The sequence below is a fragment of the Patagioenas fasciata genome, chromosome 29 (genome assembly GCF_037038585.1).
Source record: "Patagioenas fasciata isolate bPatFas1 chromosome 29, bPatFas1.hap1, whole genome shotgun sequence".
Taxonomy (NCBI): Eukaryota; Metazoa; Chordata; class Aves; order Columbiformes; family Columbidae; genus Patagioenas; species Patagioenas fasciata.
Genome location: NC_092548.1, coordinates 5,809,199 through 5,825,849, shown reverse-complemented (window position 1 = coordinate 5,825,849; position 16,651 = coordinate 5,809,199). Strand labels below are relative to the sequence as shown.

The 16,651-nt window shown below is 61.0% G+C and overlaps 2 protein-coding genes across 3 annotated transcripts; both read right to left on the bottom strand.

The window, feature by feature from the left end:
- Nucleotides 1–1,173: 1,173 nt before the first annotated feature.
- Nucleotides 1,174–6,631, bottom strand: LOC139825866 (uncharacterized). Of its 2 annotated transcripts, XM_071800252.1 has the most exons (7): nucleotides 6,590–6,631; nucleotides 6,334–6,491; nucleotides 5,655–5,778; nucleotides 3,818–4,041; nucleotides 2,858–3,571; nucleotides 2,334–2,459; nucleotides 1,174–1,622 (listed from the first exon to the last, which is right to left on the bottom strand). In XM_071800252.1, exons 3-7 carry the CDS (start codon nucleotides 5,774–5,776, stop codon nucleotides 1,303–1,305), a joined length of 1,506 nt encoding a protein of 501 aa, XP_071656353.1. In that variant the 5' UTR covers nucleotides 5,777–5,778; nucleotides 6,334–6,491; nucleotides 6,590–6,631; the 3' UTR covers nucleotides 1,174–1,302. The 2 variants fall into 2 exon arrangements, with proteins under 2 accessions (XP_071656353.1, XP_071656354.1); XM_071800253.1 differs by lacking the exon at nucleotides 2,334–2,459.
- A 1,845-nt stretch (nucleotides 6,632–8,476) lies between these two features.
- On the bottom strand, nucleotides 8,477–15,813 carry MEPCE (methylphosphate capping enzyme). The gene is made up of 4 exons (XM_071800251.1): nucleotides 14,389–15,813; nucleotides 10,456–10,674; nucleotides 9,417–9,543; nucleotides 8,477–8,703 (listed from the first exon to the last, which is right to left on the bottom strand). The coding sequence occupies exons 1-4, from the start codon at nucleotides 15,691–15,693 to the stop codon at nucleotides 8,651–8,653; spliced, it is 1,704 nt and encodes a 567-aa protein (XP_071656352.1). The 5' UTR covers nucleotides 15,694–15,813; the 3' UTR covers nucleotides 8,477–8,650.
- Nucleotides 15,814–16,651: the final 838 nt, after the last annotated feature.

Below are 16,651 nucleotides of genomic sequence, written 5' to 3'. Positions count from 1 at the left end.
AATACCCCCCCCCCCCCAATAAATACGTTTGCAAAGCGGTTACAGCGACACCCCCACATTTTTTGGGGGGGGGCACCCCCTTTTTTGGGGGTTCAACCCCCCCCATTATCAATGGGAACGACCCCCCCTTCATGGGAGCTCTGCCCCCCTTTATTTAGGGCCTTGAAACCCCTTAATTAGGGTCCTAACCCCCCCCATTAATGGGGAACCCCCCCTTAATTAACCCCCACATTTGGGGGGGTTCAACCCCCCCCTTAATTAGGGCCTTGACCCCCCCCATTAATTAAGAGTTTGCACCCCCTTAATTAGAGGCCTGAACCCCCTTACTTAAAGGCTTGAACCCCCTTAATTAGGGTCTTACCCCCCCCATTAAGAGTTTGAACCCCCTTAATTAGACCCCTGACTCCCCCCCCCATTAATTGGGGACCCCCCCCATTAATTAAAGGCTTGAACCCCCTTAATTAGGGTCTTACCCCCCCCCATTAATTGAGTCTGAACCCCCCTTAATTAGGGCCTCAAACCCCTTAATTAAGACCTTGCCCCCCCCATTAATTGGGGACCCCCCCTTATTTGGGGGGGGGGGGCTCAACCCCCCTTAATTACCTTGACCCTCTATTAATTAAGACCTTGAACCCCCCCTCTAATTAGAGCCTTGAACCCCTCAATTTAGAGACCCCCCCCCCAATTAAGGGACCCCCCCCCAATTAATGGACCCCCCTCAAATTTATAGACCCCCCTCAATTGACACCCACTCCTAATTTAATGATCCCCTTAATTAAGGGACCCCCCCCTAATTAAACACCCCCCCCCCCAATTTATAGCCCACCCCCCTATTTGGGGACCCCCCCCCATATTTACCCCCCCCCCCCCCAAATTTCAGGACCCCCCCCAATTTCATGGTATTGGGGGGGGGGGGTCCCGAGATGCACCAGGCACCTCTATTATTATAATTATTAATGATTAATTAACATTTTTGGGGGGGGGGAGGGGGGGGTCAGATCGCCGTGTCCCACAGCACCGCGTGGGGGCGGCGCGGGGGGGGGGTCCCGGGTGGGGGTGGGGGGGGCGCGTTTGGAGGACCCTGGAGGGGGGGGTTTGGAGGACCCGGAGCCGCGTTCCCCCCTCCCGCCCTCCAGGTGGCGCCATCCGCTGGGGGCGCTTGGTGCGTAGAGGGAAGACCCGGAAGTGCGTTCCCACCTCCCGCCCTCCAGGTGGCGCCATCCGGCCGGCACGGCCGAGCCAAAGCGGCACCCCCCGCGCCAAAAGCGGGGTTTCCCGCCAAATTGGACCCCCCCCCCAAATTCAAACCCCCCCTCCCCACCCCGGGAACCCCCCCTCTTTCCCCTCCCCCCCCCCCCCCCGCGCTTTGATCTCGGTGCACACGCAGCGTTTGCGTTCAATGAGCTCCTGGAGCTGCCCGTCCCGGGCGCGGGGGGGGGGCGGAAATGACGTCACGGGGATCCCCCCGCCGCCGCTGCCACCGCTGCTGGGGATTCCCCCGGATAAAGGGCGGGGGGGGTTGGGGGGACCCCGCGTTTGGGCGGGAAATGCAGTGGGGGTGCCCCCCCCCCCGGCTTGGCGGACCCCGGAAGTGGAAGCGGAACGGCCCAAACGGGGGGGGTCTGGGGGGGGAAAAGGGGGGGGTCACTCAGTGTCACCCCCCCCAGTGTCTCTATGACCCCCCCCCAGTGTCCCCATGTCCCCCAGTGACCCCAATATCCCCCCCAGTATCACCCAGTGACCCCCCCAGTGACCCCAAACCCCCTTCCAGTATCACCCAGTGACCCCAAAGTCCCCCCCCATAACACCCCATGTCCCCCCCCAGTGTCCCCATGTCCCCCAGTATCACCCAGTGCCCCCCCATTGTCCCCATATCTGTCCCCATGGCCCCCCCATAACCTCATGTCCCCCCCATTGTCCCCCCCCATGTCCCCATTGTACCCCCATAGTCCCCACATGTCCCCCCCTTTGTCCTCATGTCCCCCATTGTCCCCCCCATATCCCCATTTCCCCCCCTCATAGTCCCCCCCATGTGCCCCCATTGTCCCCTCATAGTCCCCCATGTCCCCCCCCATAGTCCCCATGTCCCCCCCACTGTCCCCCCCATGTCCCCACATTGACCCCATGTCCCCCCTTATCCCCATTGTCCCCATGTCCCCCCCATTAACCCCCTCCCCATGTCCCCCATATCTGTCCCCATGTTCCCCCCATAGTCCCAATATCCCCCCCATAGTCCCCCCATTAACACCCCCATATCCCCATGTCCCCCCCATATCCCCATGCCCCCCCCCCATAGCCCCCCTGTCCCCCCCCATCGTCCCCATTGTCCCCACCTGTTCCCCTCCCGCTGGGGGGGCCTTGGGGGGGGGCTCCCGTTCCCGCTCTCACCGGGATCCCCGAGGGGGGGGGACCCGCCCCCCCCCCCATCCCCCGCTCCTCCCGGGGGGGCTCGGCCGCCTCTGCGGGGGTCAAAGGTCAACGACCCCCCCCAAACCTCCTGAACCCCCAAAATTCCCCACCCCCCCATAACCCCCCAGCACCCAAAAAGCCCCACACCCCCCAAACCCCACAACCCCCCCCAAGCCCAAAGACCCCCCCAAGAACCCCACTCCCCATAACCCCCCAAAACCCCCTGAGCCCCCCATAAGCCCCCAAAATCTTCCATCCCCCCATAGACCCCCAGCCCCCCCATAACCCCCCCAAACCCACTGACCCCCCCCAAACCCCCATAACCCCCCTGACCCCCAAAATCCCCATCCCCCATAAGCCCTCAGACCACCCCAAAATCCCCCAGACCCCCCAACCCCCCTGAGCCCCCCAAAACCCCCCATACCCCCCCATTCATTCATAAACTCACTCTCCGCCTCTTTCCCGCGCCTCCCGCTGGCCCCGCCCCCTCGCCTGGTGGGCGGAGCCTCGTCCTCCCTCGCGGGGGCGTGTCCTCCGCTGGCCCCGCCCCCTCCTCCCCGCGGCCTGCTCTCATAGGCCGGTGGCCGCTTGCCGGGGGGCGGAGCCTCGGCGGGGGGTGGGAGGGGCCAACCGGGAGGGGGCGTGGCTTGCAGCGGCGGGGGGAGGGGCGTGGAGTGGCTACGGGCGCGGGGGGGGAGGGGCAGGCGGGATAAGGGGGGGAGGAGAGTGGGGAAGGGAGGGGGGATGGGGGCGTGGCTTGGGTGGGGGGGACCCGAAGGGGCGTGGCTTTGGTGGGCGTGGCTTAAAGGGGCGGGGAACGCGCGCCCCTCCCCTGCCAGCAGGGGGCAGCTCATTTCCTCATAAATGGCCTCGGGGTCATCGGGGGGGGGGAGGGGAGGGGACGCCCCCGCGCCCCCTCCCCCCACCCCCACCCCCCCCGCCCCTCCCCCCCCCAGGGCGTTTCCCACCATTTCGATGTAAACGGGCTCCTCCCCTCCCCCGTTGGGGGGGGTTTTTTGGGAGGGGGGGGAAGGCGGGGGGATGGGGGGCGGGGCACGGGGGGGTGGGGGGAGGGGCGTGGTCGTCAGGCGGGTCTGGGGGCTCCGCCAGGGTTTGGGGGGCGGGGCTTGGCGGGTGGAGCTGCTGCGGGGGGGGAGGGGACCTGGGAGGGGGGAGGGGAGGGGGAGAAAAGGGGGGTCAGGGGGACACCCCCAAAAACCCCCCCCCATAACCCCTCAAATTGGCATCAAATCCCCACCCCCCCATAGCTTCTCCCACCCCCAAACCCCCCCCAACACCCCAAAATCCCCACCCCCCCCAAAACCCCAACCCCCTCCAAACCTCCCACCCCCCCCATTACCCCCCAAAACCTTCAGACCCCCCCCCAAAAATCACCCCAAAAACTCACCCCCCCTCTTTGCGGGCGGCGCCTCCATGGGGGTGCGGGGGGGCGTGGGTCCCATTCTCGGGGTGCCCCCCCCGTTGTTTTCGGGGACCCCCCCCACGGCGTGACAGGACAGCGAGCGGGGGGCCATGCCGGGGGGAGGGGCGCGGGGACCCCGATCTTGGGGGGCGGGGAGGGTCAGGAACCCCCCCCGGAGCCCCCGGCGGAACGAGCCCCCCCTGCTGGGCCTGGGGGGACACCCCGAAATCAGGGACCCCCCCATTGATACCCATTGATCACCATTAACACCCATTGACCTCCATTGACCCCCATTGATCCCAATTAACACCCATTGACCTCCATTGACCCCCATTGATCCCAATTAACACCCATTGACACCCATTGATCTTCATTGACCCCCACGGATCCCAATTAACACCCATTGACCTCCATTGATCTCCATTGACCCCCATTGACCCCAATTAACACCCATTGACCTCCATTGATCTTCATTGACCCCCATTGATCCCAATTAACACCCATTGACCCCCATTGATCTTCACTGACCCCCATTGATCCCAATTAACACCCATTGACCCCCACTGATCCCAATTAACACCCATTGACCCCCACTGACCCAAATTAACACCCATTGACCCCCATTGATCTCCACTGACCCCCACTGATCCCAATTAACACCCATTGACCTCTGTTGAGCCCAATTAACACCCATTGACCCCCATTGATCCCAGTTAACACCCATTGACCCCCACTGATCTCCATTGACCCCAATTAACACCCACTGGCCCCCACTGATCCCAATTAACACCCATTGACCCCCATTGATCCCAATTAACACCCACTGACCCCCATTGACCACCACTGATCCCAATTAACACCCATTGATCCAATTAACACCCATTGATCCCAATTAACACCCATTGATCCCCATTGACCCTCATTGATCTCCATTGACCCCAATTAACACCCATTGAACTCCATCGATCTCCACTGACCCCCACTGATCCCAATTAACACCCATTGACCCCCATTGATCCCAATTAACACCCACTGACCCCCATTGATCCCAATTAACACCCATTGACACCCATTGATCTCTATTGACCTGCACTGATCCCAATTAACACCCATTGACCCCCAGTGACCCCCATGGACCCCCATTGATCCCAATTAACACCCATTGACCTCCAATGACCCCCACTGATCTCCATTGATCACAATTAACACTCATTGACCCCCGTTGATCCCAATTAACACCCATTGACCTCCATTGACCCCCAATGACACCCACAGACTCCCCATTGGGGGTCATGGGACATGGGGGGGTCACCCCAAAATTCATGGACCCCCCATTGACATCCGTTGACCCCCACTGATCCCAATTAACACCCATTGACCCCAATTAACACCCATTGATCCCCAATGACCCCCATTGACCTCCATTGGGGGTTATGGGGGTCACCCCAAAATCCACCAGCCCCCATTGACCCCCATTAACACCCATTGATCTCCATTGACCCCCATTGGGAGATATGGGGGGGGGACACACCCCAAAATCCACAGACCCCCCCCTATTGAGAGATATGGGAGATGGAGGGGGTCACCCCAAAACTCACAGACCCCCCCATTGAGTCAATGCGACCCCAAATTATCTGTGGACCCCACTTTGTACCCTTACGGGGACCCCAAACCCCCCAACCCAGGGGTTATTTTAGGGGTGTCCCCACCCCCCTTACGTTACATTAGGGGTACCCCCACCCCCCCCCCTGTGTTATTTAGGGGGTGTCCCCCCTTGTGTGGCCCCCGGGGGGGTCATTTTTGGGGTGCCCCCCCCACCCACCCTTTGTCGTCGCGGGGGCGCCACTCGGGGCGGCTCTTGCGCTGCAGCAGGTTCAGGGCGGCGGCCGCTGGGGGGCGCTGCTGCTGCTCCTCCCCCACCCGCAGCCACGGGGGGGCGCTCATGGCTGGGGGAGTGGGGGGGGGGGTTGGGGAATGCCTGGGTCCCTCCCGGACGCCTGGGTCCCTTCCTAAAATCCTGGGTCCCTCCCGAACTCCTGGGTCCCCTCCCGGACGCCTGGGTCCCTTCCCGAACTCCTGGGTCCCCCCCCCGAACTCCTGGGTCCCCTCCCGAACGCCTGGGTCCCCCCATGACCCCCCCCATCTCATCTCTCCCCGAACTCCTGGGTCCCTCCCGAACGCCTGGGTCCCCCCTCACTCCCCTCCTCCCATTTGGGCCCGAACTCCTGGGTTCCCCCCGAACGCCTGGGTCCCTCCCGCACTCCTGGGTCCCTTCCCGAACGCCTGGGTCCCCCCTCACTCCCCTCCTCCCATTTGGGCCCAAACTCCTGGGTCCCACCCGAACTCCTGGGTCCCTTCCCGAACGCCTGGGTCCCCCCTCACTCCCCTCCTCCCATTTGGGCCCGAACTCCTGGGTCCCCCCCGAACGCCTGGGTCCCTCCCGCACTCCTGGGGCCCTCCCGCACTCCTGAGTCCCTCCCGAACGCCTGGGTCCCCCTTACCTGTCTCTCCGGTGTCTCTGGCGGGGTGGGGGAGGGGGGGGGGGGAGGGGAAGCGACTCCACCGCCCCTCCCCCCTCCCCCCCCCCACCGCCGCCACCACCGGGGCCCGAACGGGGGGGTCACGGGGGGGGGCGGCCCATGGCGGGGGCTCCGACGGCCTGGGGGGAAGCGGGGTAATGGGGTTTAATTAATTGGGGTTAATTGGGGTTAATTGGGGTTAACGGGCTCTCCCCATCCCCCCCCTCCCAGCACGTACCGGCGGCTCCCGCCTCCCGCGCGCGCGGCTCCACGGAAGTGACGCAGCGGCCGGGCCGCGCGGGGCGGGAACGGCGGGAGGGGCGGGGCCGGCGGGGCAGCGCCGCCTGCAGGGCGGGAGGACCCGGAATGGGAGTGGGGGGGGAACGCGAACCCGCCGCCATGTTGGGGAGGTTGGAGGGTCCCGCCGCCATCTTGGGGAGGGAAGAGCCGCCATCTTGAGGAGGCCTCAGCCGCCATTTTGGGGAGGTCAGAACCGCCATCTTGGGGCGGTCTCGGCGCCATCTTGGAGAGGTCAAGGCCGCCATATTGAGGAGGCCTCAGCCGCCATTTTGGGGAGGGCAGAGTCGCCATCTTGGGGGGTCAGAGCCGCCATCTTGGGGTGGTCTCGGCGCCATCTTGGGGAGGTCAAGCCCGCCATCTTGGGTTGGGCGGGACCTCGCCTCCTTGGCGCGCTTTTTCCCGCCACCTTGGCGCGCTTTTTCCCGCCATCTTGCTGAGGTCACTTCCTCCTCCCCGGCCCCACCCACGTGTCCCATGGCGGCCATGGATCCCCGAACCGCGCCGCTCGGGGGGATCCTGCGGTGGGGGGGAGGGGGCGCCCCCACTTCGGGGGGGAGGGGCGGAGCCCGCCAGGTTCGCTTCGCGCTGCACGACGGGAACGAAGAAGAGGAGGAGGAAGAAGCCGAACCGCCCCTCCCCCCGCTGGCCACGCCCACCCCCCACAGCAGCCTGCGGGTGGGGGGGGGAGGGGCGGGGCTCCGCGCTTCTCCCCCATTGGTCGACGCCCTTTTGGACGGGTCCTTCGCCGCGCGGTGCATCCTGGGAGGGGCGGCGGCCAAAGGTCAGCGGGGGGGGGGGGGGAGGGGTGGCTTCCCCCCCCCCCTTGATGACTTTTAACCCAAAACCTCCCTTTTTTAACCCATTTCGCAGCCATCAACGTCCCCCCCGCCCAACGCCTCTTCCGGGGGCTCCTCCCCCTGACCCCGCCCCCCCCGCCCCCCCCGCGCAGGGCGGCCCCGCCCCCCCTGCCCCACGCCAATCACAAGCAGGTGAGTCCGGCCCCTCCCCCACCCCCCCCTTAACCCCCCCCCCCCCCATTAATCCCCCCCGCTCCTCCCCCCGCAGGTTTCCGCTCCCCACGTGAGGGCGCTGACGCAGCTGATTGGAGAAGAAGGGGAGGGCGGGCCCTGGTTGCCCCTCCCCCCCGCTCCTCCCCCCACCCCCCCCCGGCCCCTCCCCCGCCCTCCCGGAGCCGCTTTTCTCATGTACCGGAAGTTACAACAATGGGGGGCGCTCTGATTCCCCCCCCCCCAATAAATGGTTCGTTCCCGCCTCGCTGCGTCACGTGGTTTGGGAAAAGGGGCGGGGATTCAACCCCCGCGCGATCGTCGCCATGGAAACAAAGGGCGGGAGGTTTAAACCACGCCCACCCCGCATGGCCACGCCCACACGGACTGAACCACTGGGGGGGGGGGGGGAGGGGAGGGACCAACCCACCCCAACCCCCCCCAAATTCCCTTTAATGAGGCAAATGCCATGCAAATAGGATCCAGGCAATAATGGGGTGAACCCCAAAACAAAGGGGGTGACCCCACCCCCAATAAATGGGGTGAACCCCCAAATAAATGGGGTGAACCCCCAAATAAATGGGGTGACCCCTCCCCAAATAAATGGGTGACCCCCCCAATAAATGGGGTGAACCCCCCAAAATGGTCACCCCCATACAATGGCGTCACCCCCCAAAATAGGGTGAACCCCCCCAAAATCTTGACCCCCTTATAAAATGGGGTGACCCCCCCAAAATAAATGGGGTGACCCCCCCAATAAATGGGGTGAACCCCCCCAAAATAAATGGGGTGACCCCCCCAAATCATCGACTCCCCCATTGACCAACTGCTTTATTCCCAACCCCCCCCCCAGACCAAACCACAGCAAACGGGGGGAGAGGGGGGGAAGGAAACACCCCAAAATTTGGGGGGGAAGGGAGGGAGGTGGGGGGGGCAAACCCCTCCTCCCCCCCCATTTGGCATCTTCCGGGACCCCCCGAAATTTTGGGGGTTCAGGGGGCGTCGCTTCGTCCCTTGTGGAACAAATAGAGCGGCCGCTGGAAACCTGGGGGGGGACAAAGTGGGGGGGGTCAGGGGGACCCAGGCGTCCGGGGGACCCAGGCGTCCGGGTCCTTGTTTGCTGAGCATTTACTTGTGTATCTGACCCCAAAATCCCCCAAAATTCACCCAAAATTCAGCCAAAATCCAAGATTTGGGGACCCCCCAACTTATGGGGGACCCCCCAACACCCCCACAAGGGACCCAGGCGTCCGGGCCACACATTTTATCCCATAAACCCCCATTTTCTGACCATTTCCTCACCTACACACCCCCCAAAACCGCCCCCAAAAACCCCAAAATTCCCCCCCAAAACCCCATAAATCCCCCCAAAATTACCCCAAACCCCCCCCCCAAACCCCAAATTGGGGTCCCCCCCACACCCCACAATGGACCCAGGCGTCCGGGCCCCACATTTTATCCCATAAACCCCCATTTTCTGACCATTTACTTGTCCATTTGCTCCCCACTAAACCCACCCAAAATCCCCCTGAAACCCCCCAAAAAACCCCATAAATCCCCCCAAAACCCCCCCCAAACCCCAAATTGGGGTCCCCCCCACACCCCACAATGGACCCAGGCGTCCGGGCCCCACATTTTATCCCATAAACCCCCATTTTCTGACCATTTCCTCACCTGCACACCCCCCAAAACCGCCCCCAAAAACCCCAAAATTCCCCCCAAAAACCCCCCAAAAACCCCAAATTGGGGTCCCCCCACCTTTGGCCGCGTGCTGGGGGGTCCCCAACAATTCGTAGCTGTCAAACCCGACCTCGGGAGATGTTAAATAGGCCGGAAACTGCTCCGGCCGCAGCCGGATCCGCTGGTAATTGCGATAAATCGTCTCCTGTAACACCAAACGACCCAAAATGAGGTGGATTTGCCCCAAATTGTGGAGTTTTATGATCTCGGGGGGGGGAAGGGACCTCAAAATCGTTTATTTTGGAACGGGAATGGCGTTGGGGATCAAAATGGCGCCAAAATCACCTCAGGGGACAAAATGGCGCCAAAATCACCTCAAGGATCAAAATGGTCCCAAAATCACCTCAGGGGACAAAATGGCGGCCCCAGGGACTCAAATTTGGTTCTTTTAGCCTTAAATTCATTATATAGTAGAAGAAAATGTATTAAAAGTGATTAATATAGGAATTATTGATAAATAAGAGTGACCACTAAGCTGCCTCAAAATGGCGGCGCCAGAATCACCTCAGGGCTCAAAATGGCGCCAAAATCACCTCAGGGATCAAAATGGTGGCTCCAGGAGCACCAATTTTGGGAGTTTTAGTCTCAAATTATTACATAATCCAAAAACAGGTATTAAAAGTGATTAATATAGGAATTATTGATAAATAAGACTGACCACTAAGCTGCCCCAAAATGGCGGCACCAGAATCACCTCAGGGGACAAAATGGCGGGAAAATCACCTCAGGGGCAAAATGGCCCCAAAATCACCTCAGGGATCAAAATGGTGGCTCCAGGGGCACCAATTTGGGAGTTTTAGCCTTAAATTCATTATATAATCTAAGAAAATCTATTAAAAGTGATTAATAAAGGAATTATTGATAAATAGAGTGACCACTAAGCTGCCCCAAAATGGCGGCGCCAGAATCACCTCAGGGAACAAAATGGCGCCAAAATCACCTCAGGGCTCAAAATGGCGGCTCAAAAATGGCGGGAAAACCACCTCAGAGCCTAAAACGTCTCCCTAAATCCCCTCAAATCTCCAAAACGTCCCCCAAAAATCACTTGAGGACTCACAGTGAGGGTTTTCCTCTTTCGGTAGGAAGCCCAAGGTTGGGGTTCGAGCAGCAGGACCCCCCCGGGACGAAGGTGGCGGTAAACGCGGCGGAAGAGCCGCTTGAGCCCCTCGTCCCCCCAGTTGAGCTGGACCCATTTGGTGAGGGAGAGGCACAGCACCACGTCGAATTCGGGGCGCTGGGAGCGGATTAAATCCTCGCGTTCTGGGACGTAGTTACCCTGGGGGGGGGTAGGGAGATGTGAATTAAAGATATAAAGTGGAATATGGGAAGATATGGGGGGTTTGGGGGGTGGGGGTTTGGGGGGTTATTGGGGGGTTATTGGGGGTTATTGGGGGGTTATTGGGGGGTATTGGAGGGGTATTGGAGGGGTATTGGGGCATTACTGGGGGTTATTGGGGGGTTACTGGGGGTTATTGGGGGTATGGGTATGCAGGGGGTATTGGGGGGTTACTGGGGGTTATTGGGGGGTATTCGGGGGGTATTGGGGGGTTATTGGGGGGTTATTGGGGGGGTATTGGGGGGTTACTGGGGGGTATTGGGGGGTTATTTGGGGGTATTGGGGGGTTACTGGGGGTTATTGGGGGTATGGGGGGGTTACTGGGGGGGTTACTGGGGGGTTACTGGGGGTTATTCAGGGGGTATTGGGGGGTTATTGGGGGGTATTGGAGGGGTATTGGGGGGTTACTGGGGGTTATTGGGGGTATTCAGGGGGTATTGGGGGGTTATTTGGGGGTATTGGGGGGTATTTGGGGTTATTTGGGGGTAATGGGGGGTATTGAGGGGTTACTGGGGGTTATTGGGGGGTATTGGGGGGGTTACTGGGGGTTATTGGGGGTTATTCAGGGGGTATTGGGGGGTATTGGGGGGTTACTGGGGGTTATTGGGGGGTATTTGGGGTTATTTGGGGGGTATTGGGGGGTTACTGGGGGTTATTGGGGGGGTATTGGGGGGTTACTGGGGGTATTCAGGGGGTATTTGGGGGTATTGAGGGGGTTGTTTGGGGGTTATTTTGGGGGTATTTGGGGGGTATATAGGGGGATATTGGGGGTTATTTGGGGGGTATTGGGGGGTTACTGGGGGTTATTCAGGGGGTATTTGGGGGTATTGAGGGGGTTGTTTGGGGGTTATTTTGGGGGTATTTGGGGGGTATATAGGGGGATATTGGGGGTTATTTGGGGGGTATTGGGGGGTTACTGGGGGTTATTCAGGGGGTATTGGGGGGGTTATTGGGGGTATTGGAGGGGTATTGGGGGGTTACTGGGGGTTATTGGGGGTTATTCAGGGGGTATTTGGGGGTATTGAGGGGGTTGTTTGGGGGTTATTTTGGGGGTTATTTTGGGGGGTATATAAGGGGTTATTGGGGGGGTTATGGGGGGATATTGGGGGATATTGGGGGGTTATTGAGGGTTATTTGAGGGGTTATTTTGGGATATTGGGGGTTATTCTGGGGGTTATTTGGGGGGGTATTTTGGGGGGGTATTGGGGGGTATGGGGGGGTTATTGGGGGGTACTGGGGGTTATTGGGAGGGGTTATTTGGGGGGTATTTTGGGGATATTGCGGGGCTATTGGGGAGGTATTTGGGGGAATTTGGGGGGTTATTGGGGGGTAGTAGGGGGGTATTTGAGGGTTATTTGGGGGGTATTGGGAGGGGTTATTTGGGGGGTATTGGGAGGGGTTATTTGGGGGGTTAGTGGGGGTTATAGAGGAATTATGGGGGGGTATTTGGGGTTATAGGGGAGTTATGGGGGGGTTATAGGGGGAATTGGGGCCCCCAAGCCCCTCCCCCAGTGTGGGGGCGGGGCTTCTCCCTGGCCACGCCCCCTCTAAGCCCCTCCCCCCAATGCCTAGTTACCCACAAAACACTTTGGGACCCCCCTTTATAACCCCAAACCCCCTTGTGAACCCCCAAATCCCTTTATAGCCCCCCCCAGACCCCTTATAACCCCCAAACCCCTTCCTGACCCCCCAAACCCCCTTGTAACCCCATTCATAACCCCCCCCAGACCCCTTGTGACCCTATAAACCCCCTTGTGAACCCCCCCAAATCCCCATGGGACCCATTTATAACCCCCCAAACCCCCTCCTGACCCCCAAAACCCCTTTATAACCCCCCCAGACCCCTCGTAGCCCCCAAACCCCCTTGTAACTCCCAAACCCCCCAAGACCCTTTATAACCCCCAAACCCCCTCCTGACCCCCCAAACCCCCTGTAACCCCATTTATAAGCCCCTCAGACACCTTTTAACCCCCAAACCCCCTTGTAACCCCCCAAATCATTTATAACCTCCCCAAACCCCTTATAACCCCCAATCCCCCTTGTGAACCCCCAAACCCCTTTATAAGCCCCCCAGAACCCTTATAACCCCCAGACCCCTTTATAAGCCCCCAAACCCCCTTGTAACCTCCCCAGACCCCTTGTGACCCCATAAACCCCCTTGTGACCCCCTAATCCATTTATAACCTCCCTAGACCCCTGTGACCCCATAAACCCCCCTGTGACCCCATAGACCCCCTTATGACCCCCTAATCCATCTATAACCTCCCCACACCCCCTTGTGACCCCATAAACCCCCTTATAACCCCCTAATCCATTTATAACCTCCCCAGACCCATTGTGACCCCATAAACCCATTGTGACCCCATAAACCCCCCTGTGACCCCATAAATCCCCTTGTGACCCCCTAATCAATTTATAACCCCCCCAGCCCCCGTGACCCCATAAACCCCCTTGTGACCCCATAACCCCCTTATAACCCCCTAATCCATTTATAAGCTCCCCACACCCCCTGTGACCCCACAAACCCCCCTGTGACCCCATAAACCCCCTTGTAACCCCATAAACCCCCCTGTGACCCCATAAACCCCCTTGTGACCCCCTAATCCATCTATAACCTCCCCACACCCCTGTGACCCCATAAACCCCCTTGTGACCCCATAAACCCCCTTATCCATCTATAACCTCCCCACACCCCGTGACCCCACAAACCCCCCTGTGTCCCCATAAACCCCCTTATAACCCCCTAATCCATCTATAACCTCCTCAGACCCCTTGTGACCCCATAAACCCCCTTGTGACCCCATAAACCCCTTTGTGACCCCCTAATCCATCTATAACCTCCCCACACCCCCTGTGACCCCACAAAGCCCCCTGTGACCCCATAAACCCCCCTGTGACCCCCTAATCCATTTATAACCTCCCCAGACCCCTTGTGACCCCATAAACCCCCTTGTGACCCCCTAATCCATCTATAACCTCCCCAGACCCCTTGTGACCCCATAAACCCCCCTGTGACCCCATAAACCCCCTTGTAACCCCATAAACCCCCCTGTGATCCCATAAACCCCCCTGTGACCCCCTAATCAATTTATAACCTCCCCAGACCCCCTTGTGATCCCCTAAACCCATTGTGACCCCACAAACCCCCCTGTGACCCCCTAAACCCCCTTGTGACCCCCTTATAACCCCCTAATCCATCTATAACCTCCCCACACGCCCTGTGACCCCACAAAGCCCCCTGTGACCCCATAAACCCCCCTGTGACCCCACAAACCCCCCTGTGACCCCCTAATCCATTTATAACCTCCCCAGACCCCTTGTGACCCCATAAACCCCCTTGTGACCCCATAAACCCCCTTGTGACCCCCTAATCCATCTATAACCTCCCCAGACCCCTTGTGACCCCATAAACCCCCTTGTGACCCCATAAACCCCCTTATAACCCCCTTTATAACCCCCTAATCCATCCATAACCTCCCCACACCCCCTGACCCCACAAACCCCCTTGTAACCCCACAAACCCCCCTGTAACCCCCCCCAAACCCCCTTGTAACCCCACAAACCCCCCTGTAACCCCCCAAACCCCCTTATAACCCCCTCAGAACCCCCCCAAAACCCCTCCTAACCCCTCCCACCCCCCTAAAAAACACTCACCGTGACAAACACCACGTTATTGGGAAACTCCTTGGCCCCCGGCCCGTCGGGCGGCAACCTCGGCGCGGCGATCGGCCCCCTGCTCGCCGCCAACGCCGCGGGGAACCCCTTCTCCTTTCCCCCCATCTCTTCCGACAGGTAATGCCGAATATTCTGCCGCGCCGATCGGATCAACCCCCCGTCAATGTCCAACCCCACCACCCTCGCCGGACCCCACCGTTTGGCGATGCTCAGCGTGACGTGCCCCACGTTGCACCCCACGTCCAGAACCTCCTTCCCCTCGAACCACTCGCCTTTCATCGCCCGCAACCGCCCGTCCTCGCAGTCGGGGTTGCGGTACCCGTAATATTTGCAATAATTCCCATATTGGAACTTTTGCGTTTGACGACGGGGGGGTTTCCCCGTAGATTTCGAGGCGGCGCCTTCCGATTTACTACAAGTCCGCCGGCGTTTGCGATGCCGTTGAGCGTTGACACCCTTGGCGTCGCCATCATCGTTGAGGCCGCTATCGCTTTTGACGTCGCTCTTGCTTTTATCGCCGCTCCCGTCGGTTTTATCGGCGTTCGGGTTGGGTTTATTCGCGTTGCTTTTAACGCCGGCGTTGGTTTTGGTGCCGCCGTCGTTGGCTTTGTTGGCGTTGGCGTTGCTCCTGTTGACGTTCACCCCGCTCCTGCTCACGTTCGCGTTGCTTTTGGTGGTTTTATTCCCGTTCGGGTTGCTTTTGTTGCCGCCGCTGTTGTTTTTATCACCGTTACTGCTGCTTTTATTCCCGTTCCCGTCGCTTTTCTCGCCGCCGCCATCGTGTTTATTGCTGTTCCGCTGTTGCCCGCGGTGCCGGTGTCGCCGCCTGGAGCTCTTGGCGGGCGATGCCAACCGCAAACCCTCCCCGGGCACGTTAAGGCTCAAGGGATCTGTGATGTCCCGGGGCACCAGGATCTCCACGGGGTCCCTTCCCCGTGCGGGAAGCGGCGACGATTGCGGGGTGCGGGCATTCAGGGCCCTGCTCACCTCCTCATCCAGCAGACTGTTGAGGTTTAACGGGTCGAAGATGTTCCCGCCCAGGAGAAACTCAGACGGCAGCACCGGCCCGCACTCCGAACCCGCCCGACGCCGCCGTTTCCACGCCGGTTGTTTGGCCCCGCAGCTGCTCCGCCGCTTCCCTCCGCCCGTTGAGCGAAACCCGTTACGCGGCCTCGGGGTTTCGGGAGCTGGGGATGTTATCCCGTCCCCCCCATGCTCACCGGGGACCGGGGAAGATGAAGAAGGAGGCGGTGGGACCAGGAAAGCTTCGGGTTCGGCCGCCATGGTGGTCGGCGCATGCGCGCTGCCAGCGGCCTCGCACTGCGCATGCGCGGCGCCGCAACCGGGACCGTACCGCTCCGACACCTCCCGCCCGCGATGGCAGCGGCGCGCCGGCCCGCGGGGGTTTATATAGGGGGTGGGCGTGGTTGCGCACGGCCACGCCCCTCAGGGTGGGGCGAGCGGGTACGCGGAGCCAATGGGACGGGGAGCAGCCGAGGAGGCGGCCAATAGGAGGAGGCGGGGAGGGTGGCTATGCGAGTGCCTGCGCGGATTGAGCGGCGGAGGCGGGGATTGGGGCGGGAGGGGGCTTGCTGGGGTTAGGGGGTGGTTTGGCGGGTGCCTGCGCGGATTGCGCGGCGGGGAAGGGGGGGATGCGTTGCGGGGCCGTTTGCGTTGCGGGGGGAGCGGGTGCGGGTTGTTGGGGGTTGCGGGGATGCGCGGGGCGCGGCTGCGGGGAGCGGCGGGTGGAGAAAGCGGTTGGGCGGAAGAACAGGCGCGCGGCGGACACCTCAGCGAGGAGCGGGGTCCTCGCTGCTCCCCGGTGCCGCCGGGAGTTCGAGTCCCGCCTGCTGCTCCCCCCCCCCCAAAAACGGCGATTCCACCGTTGTGTCCCCCCCCCGTGTGTCCCCCCCCGTGTGTCCCCACGTCATCATTCGGCGTCACTACGTCATTCACGCTCGCCATGAACCCCCCAACCGCCCCCTTTACCCCCCCGCCGCCGTTAACGGCGCCCGCGACGCCCCCCGGTGGCGCAGGGCGGGTACCGCGCATGCGCGGGGAGAAACGGCCCCGGTGGCCCCCAATGGCTCCCAGTGGCCCCCAGTGGTTCCCAATGGCCCCCAGTTCCCCCCAATCATTCCCAGTTCCCCCCAGTTGCCCCCAATAGCTCCCAGTTACTCCCAGTTCCCCCAGTAGCTCCCAGTTCCCCCAGTAGCTCCCAGTTGCCCCCAATGGTTCCCAG

What these genes read in the sequence shown, in the direction of transcription:
- LOC139825866 (XM_071800252.1), bottom strand. Translation starts at nt 5,776, where the DNA reads ATGAGCGCCCCCCCGTGGCTGCGGGTGGGGGAGGAGCAGCAGCAGCGC. An exon ending in GCCGCCCGCAAAGAGGGGGG is followed by an intron (nt 3,572 to 3,817) that starts GTGAGTTTTTGG and finishes CCCCCCTCCCAG; the next exon opens with GTCCCCTCCCCCCCCGCAGC. An exon ending in CCCCAGCGGGAGGGGAACAG is followed by an intron (nt 1,623 to 2,333) that starts GTGGGGACAATG and finishes TTCCCCCCCCAG; the next exon opens with ACCCCCCCCGTTTGGGCCGT.
- MEPCE (XM_071800251.1), bottom strand. Translation starts at nt 15,693, where the DNA reads ATGGCGGCCGAACCCGAAGCTTTCCTGGTCCCACCGCCTCCTTCTTCA. An exon ending in ATAACGTGGTGTTTGTCACG is followed by an intron (nt 10,675 to 14,388) that starts GTGAGTGTTTTT and finishes ACCCCCCCCCAG; the next exon opens with GGTAACTACGTCCCAGAACG. An exon ending in GAAAGAGGAAAACCCTCACT is followed by an intron (nt 9,544 to 10,455) that starts GTGAGTCCTCAA and finishes TTGGTGTTACAG; the next exon opens with GAGACGATTTATCGCAATTA.